Consider the following 23,642-nt stretch of genomic DNA (forward strand, 5'->3'; position numbering starts at 1 on the left):
ATGTTAATGATGCAGAGTGGAACTTCTATTGGAAGGCCATGCCAGGTCAACTATAACACACAGCCAGACCCATGGTAAAACTTCCTTTACTCTGCCCCAATAGCATTATTTAACTGCAGCCTCACAAGCAACCTGCAACCCACAGTGAGATTTATTGTTCATTTACATCAGCTGTCCGTACAGCCAGTCCGACGTTGCTCATTCAGCAACACATTGTTAGCCATTGTGTTTCTTTGGACTCCGGCCCAGTAGCAAGTGGGTGAAGACTACCCGACGTTACAGCCAGCGGAGGGAGAGAGGAGAGAGTCATTCCAACAGTCGTAGTTGGAATGCCCAAGTCCCTGTGGCTGAACAATTGTGGACTGGAGAGAGCGACTTCAATGTCTCTCTCGGAGAAACTGTTTGCATCTCCTAGCAACAGAACAGCCGAGATCAAAAAGAAAAAGTCTTGCATTTATATAGCGCCTTTCATGACCACCAGACGTCACAAAGCGCTCTGCAGCCAATGAAATACTTTTGGCGCGTAGTCACTGATGTAACGTAGGAAACCCGGCAGCCAATTTGCACTCAACAAGGTAATAATGACCAGATAATCTGTTTTTATTATGTTGATTGAGGGATAAATATTGGCCCCAGGACACCAGGGATAACTCCCCTGCTCTTCTTCGAAATAGTGCCATGGGATCTTTTACATCCACCTGAGAGCAGACTGGGCCTCGGTTTAATGTCTCATCCGAAAGACGGCACCTCCAACAATGCGGCACTCCCTCAGCACTGCACTGGAATGTCAGTCTAGATTTATGTGCTCAAGTCCCTGGAGTGGGACTTGAACCCACAACCTTCTGACTGAGAGGCGAGGGTGCTACCCACTGAGCCACAGCTGACAGGGGTTCACTGCACTTAGTCGTGCCTTCATTCCCTTGAAACTTGGGTGTTTGTAAGAATTAACCGTAAGTTAACTGTTCTATACTGGTGTTACAGAATTCTATAAAACAGTTTTAAGTTTGGACTTAGTCCTGCTCCTAATTCAATACATTGGCAGTCTCACCCATTGGCCATATATATGGAAATAGAAAAACATGTGAACTGGTTGGAGTGGAGAATCCCAGAGGGATGTAACTAAGCTGGCCCCAGTGGAGAGTATTGACATTAAAGGGATGAGCTTACTCAGGAATTCTCCTGCTCATCCACCATTTTCCCCAGCGTTTCCATGACTCTTGTGCTGAAGTTCGGGCGGCGAGAATCCCGATGGAAATATATCCCTCACGTCCATAAAATGAACAAGTGTTCCATTCCCCAGCACGAAAGGTAATATTAAAGCCTAAAATCGGCAACAGAAATCTAAATTTGGGGAGCTATGGGATATGGCAGTGCTCCCTATCTCTGTAATCTCCTTCAGCCTCACAACAACCCCTCTTCCCCCAGAGATGTCTGCGCTCCTCAAATTATGCCCTCTTGACTATCCCTGATTATAATCGCTCAACCATTGGTGGCCGTGCCTAGGCCCGAGGCACTGGAATTCCCTCCCAAAACCTCTCTACCCTCCTTTAAGACGCTCCTTAAAACCTACCTCTTTGACCAAGCTTTTGGTCACCTGCCCTAATTTCTTTTTATGTGGCTTGATGTCAAATTTTTGTCTTATAACACTCCTATGAAGCGCCTTGGAATGTTTTATTACGTTAAAGGCGCTATATAAACACAAGTTGTTGTTGTTGTTGCTGACAGATGCCAGGTTCCAATGTACAAAGATTGAAGCTGGCCGTTACTATTTAGCTGCAGTTCTGGTCTTGACTCACCGTTTGCCATCAAAGCAACAATGGCATGAGCTGTCCCCGACAGGTTAGAAGGTGCGCTCTCATTGGCTATCACTCCAAACAGTGCAATTGGCCCATAGGAACAGAAGCCAAATATGGCTCCCAAGGACAGAATCCATAGCTAGGAGAAAAGAGAAGGGGTTAAAAAACAAAAGATGTGACTCAGAGTAAAAATTGTACAGCCCAAATAGATTTTTAATTCATTCTCAAGCTATGGACATCCAGCATTTATTGCCCATCCCTAGCTGCCCTTGGCAAGGTGGTAGGCTGCCTCCTTCTTGAACCGCTGCAGTCCACATGGTGATGGTAGTCCCATTGCTGTTAGGTGAAGTGTTCCACAACTTTGACCCAGCAACGATAAAGGAATGCTAATACATTCCCAAGTCGGGGTGGTGTATGATTTGGAGGTGATGGTGTTCCCATGCGCCTGCTGCCCTTGTCCTCCTAGGTGGTGGAGGTCAACGGGTTCAGGAGCAAGCAGATTACTGCTCGTTAACTACTTTCTGCTACCACAGACATTTTAGTCTGACTGAATGGTGACACTACAGCAATAATATTGTTGCAAAATGGTCAGGAAGTACCAGAAATGCAAATAAATTACTGAACTAAAACCTGGCTCCCACTGTAGGGACAGGATGCCATTCATTTTGATGGGGCTTAAGCAAATCAGGTTGAAGTTTCAGCTCCTGCCCTGGTCCTTCTAGGGGGTAGAGGTTGCGGGTTAGGAAGGTGCTGCCGAAGAAGCCTTGGCGAGTTGCTGCAGTGCATCTTGTAGATGGTACACACTGCAGCCACGGTGCGCCGGTGGTGGAGGGAGTGAATGTTGAAGGTGGTGGATGGGGTGCTGATCAAGTGGGCTGCTTTGTCCTGGATGGTGGCGAGCTTCTTAAGTGTTGTTGGAGCCGCACTCATCCAGGCAAGTGGAGAGTGTTCCATCACACTTCCTGACTTGTGCCTTGTGGAAGAAAGACTTTGGGGAGTCAGGTGGTGAGTCGCTTGCTTGGGGTCTTATGCGTTTATTTTTTTTAATTTCCTCATGTTTGCAAGTTGTATCAACTCTTGAAAGAAATTCTATATATTTCTCATCCTTAGCATTTTAGAACAAGTTTTCAGAAATGTACAGAACCACAACTCACTGCAGTGGACATGCAATTATTCATTGCAAGCTTTGTATAAAAAGGTAGAAAAATATAAATCAGCTTTTTGGGGAAATGTTGGTGCAAATATTGAGAGAGGAATGCTACAAGAGTTTAGAAATGGATGCAGAGAAAAGGGCAGGCAAGGCAGGGGGAGCAAGCGATCGCAAGAGAGCGAGAGAGACCTCGTCTTCAGTTAAGTTGGTGATTTGAGTCAGAGGCGAGAAGATTAATGTCCAGAACTCAGTCTCCTGAGGAAAGAAAGAGGAAGAACATCACAGACAGGCAATGAAGAGTACGAGAACTTTTCACAAGAAATTCTAATGTGATTTAGTTTTCGTGATTCCCTCGCCCTACAATTTTCTTCACTGGGTAGTTTAGTTTCCACAGGTGCAAATTGCCCTCTGGTACCGCACCCAAGTGAACATCTTTAATGTATGAGTTTGGAAGGTGAATGCTGATTATCCAGGAGCAGTGGTTCAGTGACTACATGTAATACATGTGGATGCAGAGAGGATGTTTCCATTGATGGGGGAGACTAGAACTAGGGGGCATAATCTTAGAATAAGGGGCCGCCCATTTAAAACTGAGATGAGGAGGAATTTCTTCTCTGAGCATTGTAAATCTATGGAATTCACTGCCTCAGAGGGCTGTGGAAGCTGGGACATTGAATAAATGTAAGACCGAGATGGACAGTTTCTTAACCGATAAGGAGTTATTGGGAGCGGGCAGGGAAGTGGACCCGAGTCCATGATCGGATCAGCCATGATCGTATTATATGGCGGAGCAGGCTCGAGGGGCTGTGTGGTCGACTCCTGCTCCTATTTCTTATGTTCTTAATATGCAAGCAAAGTTCACTAGATGTCAATCATAAGAGGGAACACTGACTGCTTCCTCTCCTCTCAAAGTCTACAATCTAAATGCTGAAAACATGCAGAATCAGAATCTACAGAAGTCGGAGACAAATTCAATTAAACTCAAGGGTTAAAAGTTCGAATTGGAGGGCTGCCCATCACCATCTCAGAATTACTTGCCCCTGTTGGTGGGTTCAGCAGAGGAACCCCAAATGGATGAATGCATGCACGCAAGAGGCATTGACTGGCCAGACAGAGGAGATAGAATAGTTTAACAGGCCCATCAAGATCACGGAGTGATAGTGATGCCAGTCGTGATAGGCATATGTCCTTCACATAAGACTACCCTAAACCCATTGGTACTAAATCCTTCGACAGAAGGACCTTCAGGGCAGCTGGTATGGAAACTAGTGGAGATTAGGTTAAAGGTGCATTGTTGTGCTATCATAGGGTGAGCTTTGCTCCTTTGTCCCTTACAGTGCTTCACCCAAGAGTGGTTGCTGCTGCTGCTATGGAGCCTGAGCTGCTGGGTGATATGCAGCCTATGTTCCAGTCCCAAGGTGAAATCTCCAGCAGCAGTATGTCAATATTTCAGGGGAGCAGCCTACAATACGCAAGCACAGAAATCACCACAACACCAGGTGTTTCCTGTCAGTTCAACAGACCAGCACACCATGGTCTGTTGCACCAGAGGGTCCGAGAGACCTCAGACATCTACAACACTGGGGACAAACCATTATTACTTTAATTTATATTCGGCAGAAATGGGAACATGAACAAAAAGCTGCTTTGTTATTGTTACCTTGGCAGACTCTGTAGTTACCGTGACTCTAAAGAGGTACATCGATATGGCCATTCCTGCCATCATGGAGAGCAAAAGCGCATGTCGTGGGTTCCCATGACTTCGAAGACCATGCTGGAAGAGATTCACAGAAGGGACAGGTTTACCGTTTAAAAATGTATTTTGCTAGCTTATGAAAGTAAGGGATGACATCCTTTGAAAAACACAAAAAATAGATTTAATAAAACAGCTCGAGATAAAGAAATAAAGACTTGCATTTATATAGCGCCTTTCACGACCACCGGACATCTCAAAGCGCTTTACAGCCAATGAAGTACTTTTGGAGTGTAGTCACTGTTGCAATGGGGGAAATGCGGCAGCCAATTTGCGCACAGCAAGGTCCCACAAACAGCAATGTGATAATGACCAGATAATATGATTAAGTGATGTTGGTTGAGGGATAAATATTGGCCAGGACACCGGAGATAACTCCCCTGCTCTTCTTCAAAATAGTGCCATGGGATCTTTTATATCCACCCGAGAGAGCAGACAGAACCTCGGTTTAACGTCTTGTCCAAAAGACTGCACCTCCGACAGTACGGCACTGGAGTGTCAGCCTAGATTTGTGCGCTCAGGTCAATGGAGTGGGACTTGAACCTTCTGACTCAGAGGCGAGTGTGCTACCACAGCTGACACCGATATGGAACATTTAATCACTTGTGGTTCCATAGCAGCAGCAACCACTCTTGTGTGAAGCACTTATGGTCAAAAGAGTAAAGCTCACCCTACGACATCACAACAATGCACCTTTAACCTAATCTACACCAGTTTCCATACCAGCTGCTCTGTAGGTTCTTCTGCCGGAGGGCTTAGTACTGATGGGTTTAGGGCAGTCTTATGTGAAGGACATATGCCAATCACGACTGGCATCATTTATAGAAATATAGAAAATCACGGCACAGAAGGCGGCCATTCGGCCCATCGTGTCCGGGCAGGCCGATCAAGAGCTATCCAGCCTAATTTCACTTTCCAGCTCTTGGAACGTAGCCCTGTAGGTTACAGCATTTCAAGTGCATATCCAAGTAATTTTTAAATACTATGATGGTTTCTGCCTCTACCACCCTTTCAGGCAGTGAGTTCCAGACCCCCACCATCCTCTGGGTGAAAACGTTTATCCTCAACTCCCATCTCAACCTCCTACCAATTACTTTAAATCTATTCCTCTGGTTATTGACCCCTCTGCTAAGAGAAACAGGTCCTTCCTATCCACTCATAATTTTATACACCTCAATTAAATCTCCCCTCAGCCTCCTCTGTTGCAAAGAAAACAACCCCAGCCTATCCTCATATCTAAAATTCTCCAGTCCTGGCCACATCCTCGTAACTCTCCTCTGTACCCTCTCTTGTGCAATCACATCCTTCCTGTAATGTGATGACCAGGATGGCAGCACTGACATATGAGGAGAGACTGGATCGACTGGGCTTGTATTCACTGGAGTTTAGAAGAATGAGGGGGGATCTCATAGAAACATATAAAATTCTGACGGGATTGGACAGGTTAGATGCAGGAAGAATGTTCCCGATACTGGGGAAGTCCAGAACTAGGAGTCACAGACTAAGGATAAGGGGTAAGCCATTTAGGACTGAGATGATGAGGAGAAACTTCTTCAACAGAGTTGTTAACCTGTGGAATTCTCTACCGCAGAAAGTTGTTGAGGCCAGTTCATTGGATATATTCAAAAGGGAGTTAGATATGGCCCTTACGGCTAAAGGGATCAAGGGGTATGGAGAGAAAGCAGGAAAGAGGTACCGAGGGAATGATCAGCCATGATCTTATTGAATGGTGGTTCAGGCTCGAAGGGCCTACTCCTGCATCTAATTTCTATGTTTTTATGACCAGAACTGTCGAGAGAGAGTAATTGTTCCTCTCAGTATTCTGGGCTCACTCGGAACCCTAGTCTCGGGTCTGCCACCCAGTCCCCAAGGTGCAGTCATTTTAAACAAGGCATCTTGCTGTGAAATGCACAGTGCAGACCAATGCACAATATCACAATGCACTATGAGGGCAAGGCGGTTAAGTGAATTTAAGTTGTGGAATTTTATAGAAACCAAAATGAAAGCTTTCATGATTGAATTTTTAAAGGCCAGACGAAACTGGATTTTGTTGTTGATGTTTTATATTACCAGGTCCCAAGTCATTCGTTCATTTTCTCTCCTCTCCTTGAAGTGGTGACTTATCCTCGGTCACCCGTGCAGCTTGTTGGGCAGAAAATCCAAGCAAACTATTGTCAGGAATTTGTATTAATAGTAATTATAAAGCTCCCCTCTCCCCAAAAGCGCCGTTTTCATCCCACAGGATAAATGCTACAGTTCAGTACCCAAATATATGTTTCTCCCCAGCCAATGTTTCCTGTGAGCTGCGCCTTGTTCTGCATAACTTGTGTCTTTAATGCACGGTCCCTTTAAATTTCTGCGCATGAGCAGTATTTACAATGGAGAAGCCTGCGCAGGACTTTGAAAATGACAACTGGCCGCGCATGCGCAGCTTTGCAATAACATTGTTCCCTACCCAAGGATCATCATTAGACCGTGTGCTGTTCATAGGTGTATACACAACTGGAAATGGAGGACCTGCTGGGGAATGACTCCACCATCTAAAACTGTCCAAAAAGATACAAAGATATTCTGGTACGGCTCCTATTGAGAACACCCCAGCAATAACCTCACTACTGCTAGTTCAGGGGCAGATTCTTAAACCACCATTACCAGTACAAAAACTGTCAATGCGTTAATATTATCACTCATTTTATCCCACTCCAGAGACTGGAGTACAAAAATCTAGGCTGCCACTCCGGTGCTGTACTGAAGGAGTGCTGCACTGTCGGAGGTGCCGTCTTTCAGATGAGACATTAAACTGAGGCCCCGTCTGCTCGCTCAAGTGGACGTAAAAGATTCCATGGCCCTATTCCGAAGAAGAGCAGAGGAGTTATCCCCGTTGTCCTGGTCAATACTTATACCTCAATCAACATTACTAAGACAGGTTATCTGGTCATTATCACATTGTTGTTTGTGGGAGCTTGCTGTGTACATTTTGGCTGCTGCATTTTCTACATTACAACAGTGACTATAAAAAGTACTTCAATGGCTGCAAAGTGCTTTGGGATGTCTGGTGGTCTTGAAAGGCGCTATAGAAATGCAAGTCTTTCTTTAAATCTAGTGGGAATAGCCAGCTAAGCGATGAAAAATGCAACAGCACAGGATCATTCGTAAATACATTACAACTGAACAGTTTACACGTCGGATGCAATCTAATCACCGCTCCACCCCCCTGCCAAAAAGCAATGCAAGGGGTGGGGGGGGGAGGGGTGTTCTGTAAACACATACCCGAGCAACGGCTCTGTCCGACAGATATCCGGCAGCAACACTACCCAGCAGACCACCAACCTCCAACGCACTCATGAATGAGCTACCTGCAAGCATCAAAAGAAAAAAAGACAAAAATATTAAAAAGACTTGCATTTATATAGCGCCTTTCATAACCACCAGATATCCCAAAGCACTTTTACAGCCAATGAAGTACTTTTTGAAGTGTAGTCACTGTTGCAATGTAGGAAATGCAGCAGCCAATTTGCAAACAGCAATGTGAAAATGACCAGATAACCTGCTTTTTAGTGACTTTGATTGAGGGATAAATATTGGTTGCAGGAGACCGGGGATAACTCCCCTAGTCATCTTCAAAATAGTGCCATGGGATCTTTTACGTCCATCTGAGAGATCAGACGGAGTCGTGGTTTAACGTCTCATCCAAAAGACGCACCTCCGACAGTGCAGCACTCGCTCAGCACTGCACTGGAGTGTCAACCTGGATTTTTGTGCCAAGTCCCTGGTGTGGATCTTGAACCCACGACCTTCTGACTCAGATGCAAGAATGCCAGCAAATGTAACATTTTGCAGCAAAGCTGCACAAAAATCCCTAAGGCCCAGGGTTGTCTACCTGGTTTGCATGGTGTGAGCTGATCTCACGCGCAGGGGGCCATTCGGGACGCTGTAATTGGCCTCAGGCTTAGGGGAAAGGGTCAAAATACAAATTGGCCAAGATTCCAGCTGGGCTTTGCTCTCTCTAGCCTTAGGCTGTTGAGACCAAGTGAGATCAAGTAACTCCGCCCAGACCAAAGAATCAAACCTATTTGATTAAGAATTAAAGATAACTCATTCTAGAATAATAATGGCAGCAGGGTTTATATAATCTTTACAACTGCTTTTGTGTGACAGCCTGTCTGTTACAAGCAACAACTACTCGCATTTATATAGCTCCTTTCATATAGTCAAACGTCACCAGCACCCTCAGTTCAGAGAGAAGGTTATGGGTTCAAACTCCATATCAGCAGTTGAAGCTGATATGAGGCGCTACTCCAGTGCAGTACTAAGCTGCATTGTTGAAAGTACACATCTACGGTTTTGGGCGGTGGACGTTAAAAGATTCCACTGCACTATTTGAACAGCAGGATTTCTTCCAGTTCCCTGACCAATATTCCATCCTCGAACAACACCAGCAAAACAAGAGCTTCATCTCACTGCGGTTTATGGGATCATGCCCTGTGCAAAATGGCTACTACACATACCTACACAATAACAGTCCCGACACTTCAAATGAATTCATTGTTTGTAAGTGCTCCGAGAAATTTCTGCGAGGCGCAGTAAGGTGCTATAAAAATGCTTTTCCTGTGAACAGTCTCTGGATCAACTGCCAGAACTAGGAAAGCAAGACTTGTACTGTTTACACCCGATTTACATTTGGTTCCTTTCAGGATATTTGCCCAATTTATTAGCCACTTACCGAGAAGTGCAGATTGTCCTTTCTCCTGAATGAGGAAGAGCTGCCCCCAGTCAGTGCAACAGGTCTTCACTCCAAACACCACCAGGTACCCGACGTTCAGGACCCACAGATAGGGGGTCATCAGCAGTTCTTTCACCGTGCTCACATCTCCAACAGACCCTGTGTCAAAGGGTGGGGCGGGGGGGAGAGAGAGGGTATAGATTACAGATCGTCAAAAAGGAAATATTAATTGGCTGAATGTGCCAAGACTCCAACACGTAATGCAAGCTTAGCTCTGGTTTGCAGACATTGCAATTGACAACACCTATATATAGTCATTACGGCACAGGAGGCCGCCATTCGGCCCATCAAGTCCATGCCGGCTCTCTGTAGAGAAATCCAGTCAGTCCCATTCCCCCCGCTCTATCCCCGTAGCCCTCAAGTACCTATCCAATTTCCTTTTGAAATCATTGATCATCTCCGCTTTCCACCACCCTCGTCGGCAGCGAGTTCCAGGTCATTACCACCCGCTGCGTAAAAAAGTTCTTCCTCACATCCCCCCCTTGTATCTCTTGCCCAAAACCTTAAATCTGTGACCCCGAGTCCTTGTACCATCAGCTAATGGGAACAACCTTTCTCTGTCTACCTTATCCAAACCCGTCATAATCTTGTACACCTGTAGCAAATCTCCCCTCAACCTCCTTTGCTCCAAGGAGAACAGCCCCAGCTTCTCCAACCTAACCTTGCAGCTAAAATCCCTCATCCCTGGAATCAGTCCAAGGACCTTCACATCCTTCCTAAAAAGTGTGGTGATCAGAACTGGATGAAATACTTTAGTTGTGGCCTAACCAGAGCTTTCTAAAATTATATATATATTATTAAATGATTATTAAACCTTACTTTTTTTGTCATGCTTTTTGGTCATGCTTTTGTATCAACATTGACCATCGTAAATCGCTGCAACATTTCACATTCAATATTGCTACATCGACTGATGACGGAGACTCTCGCCACTAGATGCCATGTAGAGCATCTTTCGAAAGTATCATTCCCAACTCCATCGCCACCTTCTTTATATACACAATAAATATTTAACAACTGACTGTTCAAAACCCCATGGGAATTTACTAGTATGAATTTATTGTGGCATTAAAGATGGGGGGCATTAGTGTTGCGAAGTGGAATACTTGCACTGTGGACACCCAGCATCAGGGTTGACCCTAACTCTGGTCTATAGCTCAGGCCAAATGTGGAGTAAAACTCCCTTTCCAGGTTCCAAATATGCTTAATCCCGAAACCTCAAAAGACACTGCTGCATTTTCAATTCCCATATCGGGGATCACAGGTGTTATGTATTTTACCTACATGACACCTGACCACCAGAGGGCCCACCTGTTGGAGTCCCAAGGGATCCCAGCATCCCTTGGGAGCACAGTATATAAGCAGGCCACCCACGATGTACCTGCACTGTGGAGTCTTATTCAAGGAGCTAAAGTCACACTTGCTCAATGTACACAGTTCTCAGCTTCATCCTTTATTACCAACAGGGAACTTCTATGGATGAGATTTATTGCAAATTCTTGCCCTACTGTGAGCTGCTTTGCTGTGTAACTACACCCATTAAGACTCATCCAGCCAGCAGAAAGAGAAAAATTTCATCCCAATAGTCTGTGCTGGAATCAAAGATGAAATGGTATCTTTGTTAATCTAATGACCTACCCAGTTCCTTGATTAAACAAAATCAACATTAATAAATGGCACTAATAATCAAACACTTGGGGCCAAAATTGATGGCCTTACCATCCACTGCCGCTGACATTCCTCTGGTCAAACCACCCAGTGCCACTTTCGACGTGGCCTGGAGCGGGCGGGAGGGAGGGGAGAGCGGCCGGGAAGCACCCGCTGACATTAGCGGACGGCCGAGTCGCGCAACTGACCTCCCGGCCGCCGAGATGCGATATTGATGCGGGCGGGAGTCGGCGGCAGAACGGGGGTGGAGCGCTGGCTGGAGGCTGGTCCGTGCCCGACGGTGAGTAGGAAGATGCTGAAAAAAAAGGCGAGTGAACCTTTTGTAATTTATTTCTTTACAGGGACTTACCTGGATGGGGTTCCCTGAAGGTTTTCAGATGTTTTTTTTGTTGAAGCTTTTTCTTTCCAGCTCTTCGACCCTCCGTGGGCCCAACTCCAACCTCAGCGGCACTTGGGCGGCAAGCGCCTTTGCCGCCGAGATTGGGAGCTCCAGCCCGCTGCTGTCCAGATTGGCGGCGTAAGTCCCTCATTTGCCACCCACCGACCTTCGAGGGACCTTCTTCATGATCATCCCGCTGAAAGAACCGTCAGGGGCCTCAGTGGCCATTTGGGCAGCACGTGGGTGGGCAGAGGCCATCTGAGTAACTATCCCATAACTGACGCAACTATAAAGCCCAAAAGGCCTGTTTATATCACTTGACCACCATGTCCTCTTCTGCTCTTTCAATGCTTTCCTCTAGAAGTGACCTGTCGTGCTAAGCCCACAATAAGAGCATACCATTTCAATCAATTAACCAATGGGAATTGTAAAGAAGAACTTAGCTTAATCAAGAGCCGAGGCAAGACCCAAAATTGATGCCACTATCGGTCAGTCCTCAGCTATTACTTAAAGAAAAACCGTCTGCAATTTCCTCCCCTCCCCGATATGCTGGCCAAGCATTTAACAGGTGCTGGGTGTCCCAGTGCCTCACCCAATAACCAGTCTTCATTCAGGAGCCTAGAAGGTGAATGTCAGATGGTTATCCATTCACTATGGGCACATCACAGTGAAGCTCGGTCTTATTACAAGTAACCTTCCAGCACCTTTAGCTGGATGACAATCAGAAGCAGCAGGAGGGGGGGGGAGGGGGGGGGGGAGGGGGGGGAGGGACTCCACTGTTTACAATGCTCAAATTCCTCAGGTGGAAGATTCAGTCAGTGCAAGGTGTAGCCTTCTCCATGGTGGCTGCTAACATCACTGCCATTATGAGGAGCATGAAACAAGTTTTCACTTTCCAATTCTTGCCCATATCCTTAATTTACATGAAAACGGTCACTTGTTAACAGACAATTATTAAAAAAAACACAGAACTTGAAGCTCAATGACAAGAGTCGGTTTCTGTGGGCCAGTGTCTGAAGCCCATGTCTATACAAATCCGATGAAAAGATGCCTCACAGCTTTCGATATGTACCTGAACCAGTGGACCAGTGTGCACCCAAATCTTGGGAAGGTGACTCTTACAAATGTCCGGAACAGACAAGATGTCTTTAACTAGCATGTCGGCGAGTTATCCACTTGCCAACAAGACGTTAGTACAGGTTTCTGAAGGAGCCAGGTATTTGTGGTATTGATGGGGTCTTTGCTTGGAGATCAGTTTGGATTCCTTTCCAGCTAAGTTAATATAAAATGTCATCCCCTCCACCACATCTAAAATGATTCTGAGCCACAAGACAGCAGTGCCATGGGAGATGTTTTTTCTGGACTTTTTTTTTCTAGGCAAATATTTGGATTCCTTAGTAGTCTTACTGCACACTAACACGATACTCTTCCATACACAATCTGTTATCCAATCGTTTCCATGCTTGAGATGGACTTATTTGAAAATGGAAAATCAGGCTGCCCTTTTGCACATGTAACGGTTGGAGTGTTACATTTGGCCTCGACACCCTTGGGCTGGGAGCAGGGCGGGGTGGGGGAGGGGGGGGGGGGGGGAAAGAAAGCCAGCCAGCGTTTTGATTCTGACCACTGTGCAGTGACTCCTGTTGGATGACGTCAGGAAGCACTTCTTCACACCAAGGGTAGTGGAAATTGCCAACTCTCTTCCCCCAAAAAGCTGGGGGTCAATTGAAAATTTAAAAACAGAGATCGAAAGATTTTTGTTGGGCAACGGTATTCAGAGAAATGGAACCAAGGCAGGTAAATGGAGTTAAGATACAGATCAGCCGTGATCTAAATGAATGACAGAACAGACTCGAGGGACTGAATGGCCTACTCCGGTTCTTAAAATATACATTAACTGAGGGCAGGATTGGGTTTTGCTGGGATGCCCTGTTAAACAGCCAAATAATCGTCTGTTTAAGTTCGTATATGAATAAGGACCTCATGGGCAAGATGCTGTAAGACTGCCAACCCGACAGCCCATGGAGCTGTACTTCAAGCAAGAGGCGACATCTTCGAGAGGGGAGGGGTGAAAAAATAATTTTATAAGATATCCCGTTTCACTTATTGCCTTTGGGATGAGTCGATAAAAGAGAGAGAGAGAAAATAAGGGGAGGAGGAAGGAATAAAAGTTGCAGGGAGAGAGAAAAGGTTAGCAGAGGTTGTCCTCGCGAAGTGGGGAGAATTGGTGGTTAAATTGGCCGGATGATCCAAGGATTGAGCAGCACTGGACAAACACAGTACCTTTGCTGCTCCCCTTCTTCGGGCCTGGCTCGACGTTGGGCAGTCCGACGTCCATGGGCTCATTGATTATAAAGAAGAGACAGAGAAATGCCATGCCAATGGCGATGGAGCCCGAGAGGGAGAGGGTTACCCGCCAGCTGTAGCTCAGGGCCATCGTCGTGGCGATGAGCGGTCCCAGGCTGCCCGCCAAATTCATGCTGGTCGACAAAACAGCCCACCATGTTCCAAACTGGGATGGTTCAAACCACTGCGGAGAAAACACAAGCAAAGACAGTGAACAATGTGCACATTATACACAGGTTCTGAACTCAACTCAAGACTTTATTTTCTCCCGTTTTGGTCTGATTGAGGTTTCAACTCATTTCCTTCCTTCCCGCCAGTCTGTTCCAATAATAAACAATTGAGCCCAGTCCAAGATGCTCATCAGATAGCCAATGCCACCTTGAAGAACAAATTCAAGATGAACAAGACAAATCGGAACAAAATTACCCTTCCTCAAAATCATACTGCAGCTTCATCTTTCCCGTACCGTTCTGGTCACCACATTACAGGAAAAATGTGATTGCACTAGGGAGGGTAGAGGAGATTTACGAGGCTGTTGCCAGGACAGGAGAATTTAAGCTTATGGAGGAAAGATTGGATAGGCTGGGGTTGTTTTCTTTGGAACAGAGGAGGCAGAGGGGAGATTTAATTGAGGTGTATAAAATTATGAGGGGCTTAGATAGAGTGGACAGGAAGGACTCATTTCCCTCAGTAAAGAGGTCAATAACCAGGGGGCATAGATTTAAAGTAATTGGTAGAAGGATTAGAGGGGATTTGAGAAGAACTTTATTCACCCAGAGGATGGTGGGGGTCTGGAACTCACTGCCTGAAAGGGTGGCAGAAACCCTCATCGCATTTAAAAAGTACTTGGATGTGCACTTGAAGTTCCGTAACCTACAGGGCTACAGACCAAGAGCTGGAAAGTGGGATTAGGCTGGGTAGTTCTTTGTCGGCTGGCACAGACACGACGGCCGAATGGCTTCCTGCTGGGCCGTAAATTTCTGTGATTCTATGAAAATCAACATAATGAGGACAAATGTGAGGAAACCGTTTATACTTATCTTGATGCAAGACTCCACGTTTAACTTACTTATACCATTTAATGCTTTCTATACCTCAGTGGGATTCCCCTTAACCACCTTCTCATTGATTGTAGAGTTCTAGCGCCTTGGGGCATTTCACTATGTTAAAGGCGCTATATAAATGCAAGCTGCTATTGTTGCCAATCCCTTTCACACATGGGACCTTTTGATTGATCCTCACTGCATCCCCTTCAATGTATGCATAAGTCTTTTGAAGTATGGTTCTCATGAAGTATGCGAGGTTATTCGCTTTGGTAGGAAGATTAGAAAAACAGAATTGTTTTGAAATGGTGAGAAACTATTAAATATTGGTGTTCAAAGAGATCTGGATGTCCTAGCGCAAAAAAGAGAGTTAGCATGCAGGTACAGCAAGCAATTAGGAAGGCAAATGACATGTTGGCCTTTATTGCAAGGGGGGGTCAGAGCACAAGAGTAAGGAAGTCTTGCTACAATTGTACAGGGCTCTGGTGAGATCACACCTGGAGTACTGTACACAGTTTTGGTCTCCGTACCCATAAAGGATATACTTGCCTTTCGAGGTGGTGCAACGAAGGTTCACTAGATTGATTCCTGGAAGGGTTGTTCTATGAGGAGAGATTGAGTAGAATGGGCCTATACTCTCTGGAGTTTAGAAGAATGAGAGGTGATCTCATTGAAACATACAAGATTCTGAGGGGGATTGGCAGGGTAGATGCTGACAGGATGTTTCCCCCGGGCTGGAGAGTCTAGAACTAGGGGGCACAGACTCAGGATAAGGGGCCAGCCATTTAAGACTGAGATGAGGAGGAATTTCTTCACTCAGAGGGTTGTAAATCTTTGAAATTCTCTACCTCATAGGGTTGTGAATGCTCAGTCGTTGAGTATATTCAAGGTTGAGATTGATAGATTTTTGGACTCTAGAGGAATCAAGCGATATGGGGATTGGACGGGAATGTAGAGATGATATCGAAGATCAGCCATTATCTTACTGAATGGCAGAGCAGGCTCAAGAGGTCGTATGGCCTACTCCTGCTCCTAGTTCTTATGTTCTTATTAAAACTGTATACAATAATCCAAAGCTGCTCTGGCCAATGCACCTGCCCCTAGAATTCAATTAATGAACTCAAACATTTGTGGTCTTCACGAGGCTCAGATACGAAGAATCGCTCTTAGAGAAGGTACTGGGCAGCATATTCCGGGATAAGTCAGTACCTTCAGAAGAGGATGAATAATGAGGCAAAACAGGAATATGGAGCCTGATATTTATCCAAAAAATGGATTAAACTGAAAGCGCACACCTTTAAATAAATATTCCATGCAACAGGTCCCAATTTAATATATATAACATCGCCAAGGTTGTGAGCAAGAGAGATCCGATAAATGAAGCGTTAGGTGGGGGAACATCAAAACTGGCTTTTAAGAAGATATGTAGATTGTAAGTGCAAGACTGGGGAAAGAAGTTTTTAAACATTTTTATTTATTTGTTCACGGGATGTGGATGTCGCTGGCAAGGCCAGCATTTATTGCCCATCCTGAATTGCCTTTGAGAAGGTGGTGGTGAGCCGCCTTCTTAAACCGCTGCAGTCCTTGTGGTGAAGGTACTCCCACAGTGCTGACTTTGTTGTAGAGGTTTGGTACAACCGAGTGGCTTGCTGAGCCATTTCAGGAGGACATTGCTGTGGGTCTGGAGTCATATATAGGCCAGACCAGGTAAGGGCGGCAGATTTCCTTCGCTGAAGGACATTAGTGAACCAGTTGGGTTTTCCTGACAATCCAGAAGTTTCATGGTCACCATTACTGTTGCTAGCTTTTTAATTCCAGATTTATTTAATGAACTAAATTTAAATTCCCCAGCTGCCGTGGTGAGATTTGAAATCATGTCTCCAAATCATTAGTCCAGGCCTCTGGATTACTAGTCCAGTAACATAACCACTATGCTACCGTATCCCCAAGGTTTGAGTAAGATGGAAATGAATAATGAGATGGTAAATACCAAGGGAACATTTCTTTTGTAGCATCTAGATGGCAAAATGACTGTTGTTTTCGGTTTAGACATTTACTACCAGGTCACCTATATACTAAACAAAGGTAGTTCCATAATTGTTCATGAAGGACATTCTTTCATGTGACGAGTGATCATAGGCCAAGGTATTTACTGCTTTAGCCTGAACCATCAATAAATACTGGTACTGTCTGAGCAGACCACAGTCTTCAAGATAGTCTTTGAGCTACAGTTGGCTTTTCAGCAGTCCCAAACTTCCACAATGACCGACACAAAGGGAGGCCAAATACACTGCTCTCGAGCTATCCAGTCCAGTATGGTTCCAAGAGGCATATGTTGAGTTACCAACTGATTAGACCAAAGAAGTGGCCCCAATTTAGTCATTTGGCATCGCGCACTCTCCATTTTTTCCTGTTGGGAAATGCTTCACTGTATTTGTCTAGCCAGTGAATACAGCAAATGGGGAATCCCTCACATAGACCTGCACACAACCAGTCAACGGACCTCTGCTCGGAGAGCCTCCCGGTAAAACAACTAATTCCGAGGTAGTTGGAGAAGCAATTTTAAATTTTTTTTATTTTATTTATTTATTTTAAATGTAACTGGCATTAATCCACTTGATATAAAAGCAGCAATTCATGCAGGAGACACGGATCCAGAAACAAGGTACACAACAAACCCACAAGTCTACTGGCTAGCGATGTGCCGTGCCTTTGGCCGGATGTTGGAGTTTGGCTTCAGGATGCTGGCTTGCGTCACTGGGATGGGGGCAAGTGCCACCAATCAAAACCAATTGTTAAACAAACCAGACGGATGCAATATGCAGCTCACACTGTACGGAGTAAGATAATATCCCCTCAATGGCCGCAGAATGTGCAACTCGCAGCCTGCCTCTAAATATACCTCAGCACCAAATGTCATGAACTGAACTTTAGCCTGAACTGTAGAGTCAGCCATAGGGGCCAAAATTAAACAGGGATTCTCGGCTTGGGTTATAGATACACTGGTACGATGCCCAGTCATTGCTCAATAGGATTTGGAAATTAATAATGCAATCTGCACATGTGTCTTTGCAAAAGGAAGTACATGGTTAGAATTAGGGGGAAAGCAGGTTGTGTCTTCTGGGCTGTGTAATGTATTTGCTTTGTGGGTTCTTTGCTTAAGAATTCATAGCAGCACATTGGTTTATTAACAAAGGTTTAACAATCACACTACACATTACCAGTTCATCCACTGGGCTCACAACTGCATACCTCATCCCTGAACCCAACTGACTGGGGTTTTATTGAGTCTTGTGAACATCAGATGACTAGGTAAGCCACTCACAGCTCAATAAACCTTGTGAGCATAATCACAGGTGCACACATTAAAGGCTACAATTTTCAAATTCCTACATTGAAAGAAACTGGCCAAAGTTCACAAAGTTTTTCCCAGCTGAATATTTCGATGCAGTGAAAATTGCAATATGACTTATTTAGGTCAGCGACCCTGGGCTAAAGAGCAAGGAACAGCCAAGGATCTTGTTCACTATATCGAGACTCCTACTGGAAACTAGTGTAAAAAGACTTGTATTTATATAGCGCCTTTCACAACCACCGGATCCCAAAGCAGTTTACAGCCAATGAAGTACTTTGTTGAAATGTAGTCACTGTTGTAATGTAGGAAAAGCGACAGCTAATTTGCGCACAGCAAGCTCCCACAAACAGCAAAGTGATAATGCCCAGATCATCTGTTTTAGTGATGTTGGCTGAGGGAGAAATATTGGCCAGGACACCGGGGATAACTCCCCTGCTCTTTTTCAAAACAGTGCCATGGGATCTTTTACGTCCACCGAAGGACGGCACCTCCCTCAGCACTGCACTGGCGTGTCATGTCTGTGGAGTGGGACTTGAACCCACAATCTTCTGACTCAGAGGTGAGGGTGCTACCCACTGAGCCACAGCTGACATAGTAAGGAAAGGACGAGGGTTTGAGTTTTCAAAAAAAAAGGGGTGTGGAGGTCAAGTTATAGAACCTCGATTGCTAGGCCCACTGAGATCAACCAACTTGGTGCAGACTAGGGCTGGATCTGGGACATTTAGTCTGTAGGCATCAGTCTCGACAGTGTATTCACTCAAAGTCATCATCAGGGAAGCCAATTTTTTTGATTACCCGTGAATCCAATTTACTTAACATTATTCTCACAGGTTAGATAATGACAAGCTGATCTGCTTACCGTGAAGTACTTAAAACAAAATCCAGTCCTCAAATCTAATCTAGCATAAACATATCTACCAGCAACCTGAAATGGTAACACTCGAGATAAAGGCCACTAGAAGATGCTTATTGGTCAGCTATTCCATGGAGGGGTATCTCGGCTGGTAAGCAGACCTCCCTCCCTCCCGCCCTCACAGATGAAGTGGCCACATCAACAAACATTATTAATGTGCTGGACAGGTTATTCAGAGTCACGCTTGGGACAAATCGATGTTGGGCACCTAAAATCAGCTACATGGGGAATAGCAGTGCCACGCCCTGTCGAAACCTCTCCGCCTCTCTACCCCCCTTAAAGCCTCTCCTTAAAACCTACCTCTTTGACCAAACTTTTGTCACCTGCACTAATTTCTACTTAAGCAGCTCGGTGTCAAGTTTTTAATCTCATAAAACTCCAGTGAAGCGCCTTGGGACATTTCTCGACGTGAAAGGCGCTATATAAATACAAGTTGTTGTTGTTATTGCAGAATTCTGGGACCTGGTGACATAATTAACTACAAGGAAAAATTGCAAACAGGCTCAGTGTTATCCAAGGCCAGAGATTGTGTTGCGAGCTGCAACTCACTTCAGCCTAACTATTATTTTCTAGTGTGTCACATGGGGGCTTTTCAGTGATTTCTGGGTCTCATGTGGAACTAAATTCTACAGGCGGTCATCTCTGCAACACAGCCAGCCAGCTGGATCCGGGCTTATAGACCCTGGGAATTTCAGCCACACCAGAGGTCCCATTATCTCCCCTGACTCCTACCCCAGACACCGAGGAATTATTATTTTTCTACTCCTCTTCAAGGTCCCTTCCAAGCACTTCTACAATCAAGCTAGTTCTCCCTGTTGCTAAAGCACAGTTACAACAAGTGATACCCGCCCTCCTGTATGGCTCAGAGGCATGGACCATATACAGCAGACATCTCAAATCGCTGGAGAAATACCACCAACGATGTCTCCGCGAGATCCTGCAAATCCACTGGGAGGACAGACGCACCAACGTCAATGTTCTGGATCAGGCCAACATCCCCAGCATCGAAGCACTGACCACACTCGACCAGTTCCGTTGGGCGGACCACATTGTCTGCATGCCGGACACAAGACTCCCAAAGCAAGCGCCCTACTCCGAACACCTACACGGCAAGCGAGCCCCAGGTGGGCAGAGGAAATGTTTCAAAGGCACCCTCAAAGCCTCCTTGATAAAGCGCAACATCCCCCGACACCTGAGAGTCCCTGGCCAAAGACCGTCCTAAGTGGAGGAAGTGCATCCGGGCGGGTGCTGAGCACCTCGAGTCTCGTCACCGAGAGCGTGCAGAAAACAAGCGCAGGCAGCGGAAGGAGGGTGCAGCAAACCAGACTCCCCGCCCACCCTTTCCTCCAATCTGTCCCACCTGTGACAGAGACTGTAATTCCCATATTGGACTGTTCAGTCACCCGAGAACTCACTTTTAGAGTGGAAGTCTTCCTCGATTTCGAGGGATTGCCTATGATGATGACTACAATGTTACTCTAATTCTGCTTTCTTGAGCATCCCTGATTAGAATTGATCAACCATTGGTGGCCGTGCCTTCTGTTGCCTCGGCCCCAAGCTCTGGAACTCCCTCCCTAAACCTCTCCTCCTCGCTACCTCTGCTTCCTCCTTCAAGCTGCTCCTTAAAACCTACCTCTTTGGCCAAGCTTTTGGTCACCTGCGTTAGTTTCGACTTGTGCGGCTCTGTGTTAACTTTTTTTTGTCTCATAACGCTCCTGTGAAGTGCCTTGTGATGGTTTGCTACGTTAAAGTCACTATATAAATACATGTTGTTGTTACATTCAGATCTGTGTCATTCTGGTTGGAATATTTTCTGACATCAGGCCACACAGGCTAGATGTGGTGGAAGTGCATTATTGGCTCACACAGGTGGGAGCAAAACTCAAACCAATGCAGCCAGAGTCAAGGGGTATCTTCCAACAACCAACTTAAACGGGTGCCACAGGAGGCCCTGGTGTTGGCTTCACCATCTTGGTTCTAACCACGATGGCAGACTTTCACAAGTGTCCTCTTTTCCTGTCCGAAACACTCACAAAGCCCTTTGTGAGGTGCAGAGTTGTTTACCGTAGTGCTGCCTCAGGTAGTATTCCCGTCGTCAGAGATAATAAGGTAATAAGTCCTCCCTAAACGATGCCACCTCGCATTCTCCAACAGAGGGCTGGTGAGCAACTCCACTCCCTGCCCTTTTGCCAGCTGCTCACTGGCTTCAGTTGCTCATTGCAAAGCGGGCAAGAGTTGTCAAATCTGATCTATCCTCCATTTCTTTCTTTCTAGAGGTTGTGGGGGGGGGGGGGAGGAGCAGGGGAAGATGAAAAGAGAAACTGTGGGAGCGGGGGATGAAAGCCTCAACTTCACCATCCTGGGGGATTTTCTTCAGGTGTATAGAAGATGTGATGGGCCGAATGGCCTCCTTCTGTGCCGTAGATTTCTATGATTCGAAGAAAAGTCAGGAATTAGCTGTGTGGCATTTCGTGTGTCGCCAGGCTCTCCACCATGGCACGGCTTCACACCAGCCGTTGATTGGGCAGTTAGAGCTTTCTGTGAAGAAAATTGGGCAATCCTATTTGGTGTAAAGTTATCCGACTCGAGGAGTCACAACTCTGTCTATACTTTAAACACAGGATGGATACATCACGCCCGGCCCCTCCGAGCGCCCAGGGACATTTATGGATTTTAGAATTCCTATTTTTGGTTCCCTCCATAGATTTTGTAGTAATGAGCATCTAGTGCAGAAGCTCTCTATTTTGATAGCCAGTCTGTGCTCTGCCAGGGGTAATGGCAGGAGTGCTACAATTAGCTTCAATTGCCTGAAGCTAAAAGGATTTAAAAAAAAATTAAAATCAGTCAGGGTTCCTGCTACTGACTATTGGTGGAAAGTGCATGTATGTGGACAATAAATGAGGACATCGGGCTTAGTTGTGATACCCCATAGTTAAATACTCCGCCAATTTTTGAGCACAATCTAAGCTGATGCTCCAGTGCAGTACTGAAGTGCTATTTCGAAGAAGAGCAGGGGAGTTATCCCCAGTGTCCTGGCCAATATTTATCCCTCAATCAACATAACTAAAAAAGATTATTTGATCATCATCACATTGCTGTTTGTGGGAGCTTGCTTGTGCGCAAATTGGCTGCCGCGTTTCCGACATTGCAACAGTGACCACACTCCAAAAAGTACTTCATTGGCTGTAAAGTGCTTTGAGACGTCCAGTGGTCGTGAATAGGAGCAGGAGTAGGCCATTTGGCCCCTGGAGCCTGCTCCACCATTCAATAAGATTATGGCTGATCTGATCTTGGGCTCATCTCCACTTCCCTGCCCGCTCCCCATATCCCTTCACTCCCTTATCGTTCAAAAATCTGGCTCCACCTTAAATATGTTCAATGACCCAGCCTCCACAGCTCTCTGGGGCAGAGAATTCCACAGATTTACAACCAAGAAGAAATTCCTCCTCATCTCAGTACTAAATGGGCGACCCCTTATTCTTAAAACTATGAAAGGCGCTATAAAGAACCACGTTTTTTTTTTTATGTAAGATCACACATGGAAGAGGTACAGGAAGGTGACCAGCACCTGTGGAGCTGCACCCCAGTATGAGTTAGTGCCCCCCCGACAAACACAAAACACATTTTCCACTCGAATGCATGTTTGAATGGCAATTTCGTACCTTGCGCAGTATTTTGCCACAGGGAGGCCATCCAAAGCCTTGTGCCATTCCGTTGAAGAACCAGAGCACGGTAAATGCAATGACGGTGGAGCTCCAGGAGAAGAGCACATTGATCACCCCGACCAGGAACAGGCCAGAGCAAAAGAGCATGCGAGCACTGATCTGATCAGACAGCACTCCGCTGATGAACTTACTGATAGCATAGGCCAGCGACTGGCTACTGGTGATCAGACCTGCAGGCATAAAACAAATCCAGATTAGATTGCAAACGTTACTGTGCCCCCATTAAGGTATAATGCCCCTAAAGCTCAAAGTTGCTCCTACATTCCATGTTGGAGACGATTGTGCCGTCCCTGGGGCTGAACAAATAGCATCTTCAGATTCCTTGTTCCATTTTAGACGTAGACCAGGTCTAAACATAATTTTAGGATTGCATATCTCCCAGTTATCTTTCTTACCATTTTTCACCCTTTCAATTATCCCCATCCCAAACAGTGCTCAGTCGATATTCTATGTCACTCTATAACCATCGACCAAGAGATCAGTATTAGATCTCTCTCTGCTCTCCCCCACCTCCTTCCCCTTTACCCTCTCTCCCACCTACCCTGCTGCCCCCCCCCATCTTTCCCCATCTGGGATTCTTAACATTTTCACAATTCATGTTGGGAAGATGCTCCCTCAGAAACTGCAGAGCTATAGCCCAGCACAGAGTCGATAATATACTAACCCCTTGAATGGTTTGGTGCAGTTACAGCGCAAAATGATTTAGCCAAGTTTCAAAAACCCTTTATTGC

The 23,642-nt window shown here is 45.7% G+C and overlaps 1 protein-coding gene across 2 annotated transcripts in view; it reads right to left on the reverse strand.

The window, feature by feature from the left end:
* Positions 1-23,642, reverse strand: part of slc37a4a (solute carrier family 37 member 4a) — a 53,439-nt gene that overhangs the window by 5,329 nt on the left and 24,468 nt on the right. Inside the window, exons 3-9 of one of the 2 annotated variants that reach the window (XM_070894461.1) lie at positions 22,849-23,081; positions 13,813-14,059; positions 9,423-9,581; positions 7,970-8,055; positions 4,607-4,720; positions 3,136-3,201; positions 1,797-1,935 (exon numbers count right to left, since the gene is read on the reverse strand). In XM_070894461.1, the coding sequence (XP_070750562.1) occupies positions 1,797-1,935; positions 3,136-3,201; positions 4,607-4,720; positions 7,970-8,055; positions 9,423-9,581; positions 13,813-14,059; positions 22,849-23,081 (1,044 nt within the window). The remainder of the gene's footprint in view (positions 1-1,796; positions 1,936-3,135; positions 3,202-4,606; positions 4,721-7,969; positions 8,056-9,422; positions 9,582-13,812; positions 14,060-22,848; positions 23,082-23,642) is intronic. The other variant, XM_070894462.1, reaches the window with a different exon arrangement.

Source organism: Pristiophorus japonicus, chromosome 11 (genome assembly GCF_044704955.1).
Source record: "Pristiophorus japonicus isolate sPriJap1 chromosome 11, sPriJap1.hap1, whole genome shotgun sequence".
NCBI classification, from domain to species: Eukaryota; Metazoa; Chordata; class Chondrichthyes; family Pristiophoridae; genus Pristiophorus; species Pristiophorus japonicus.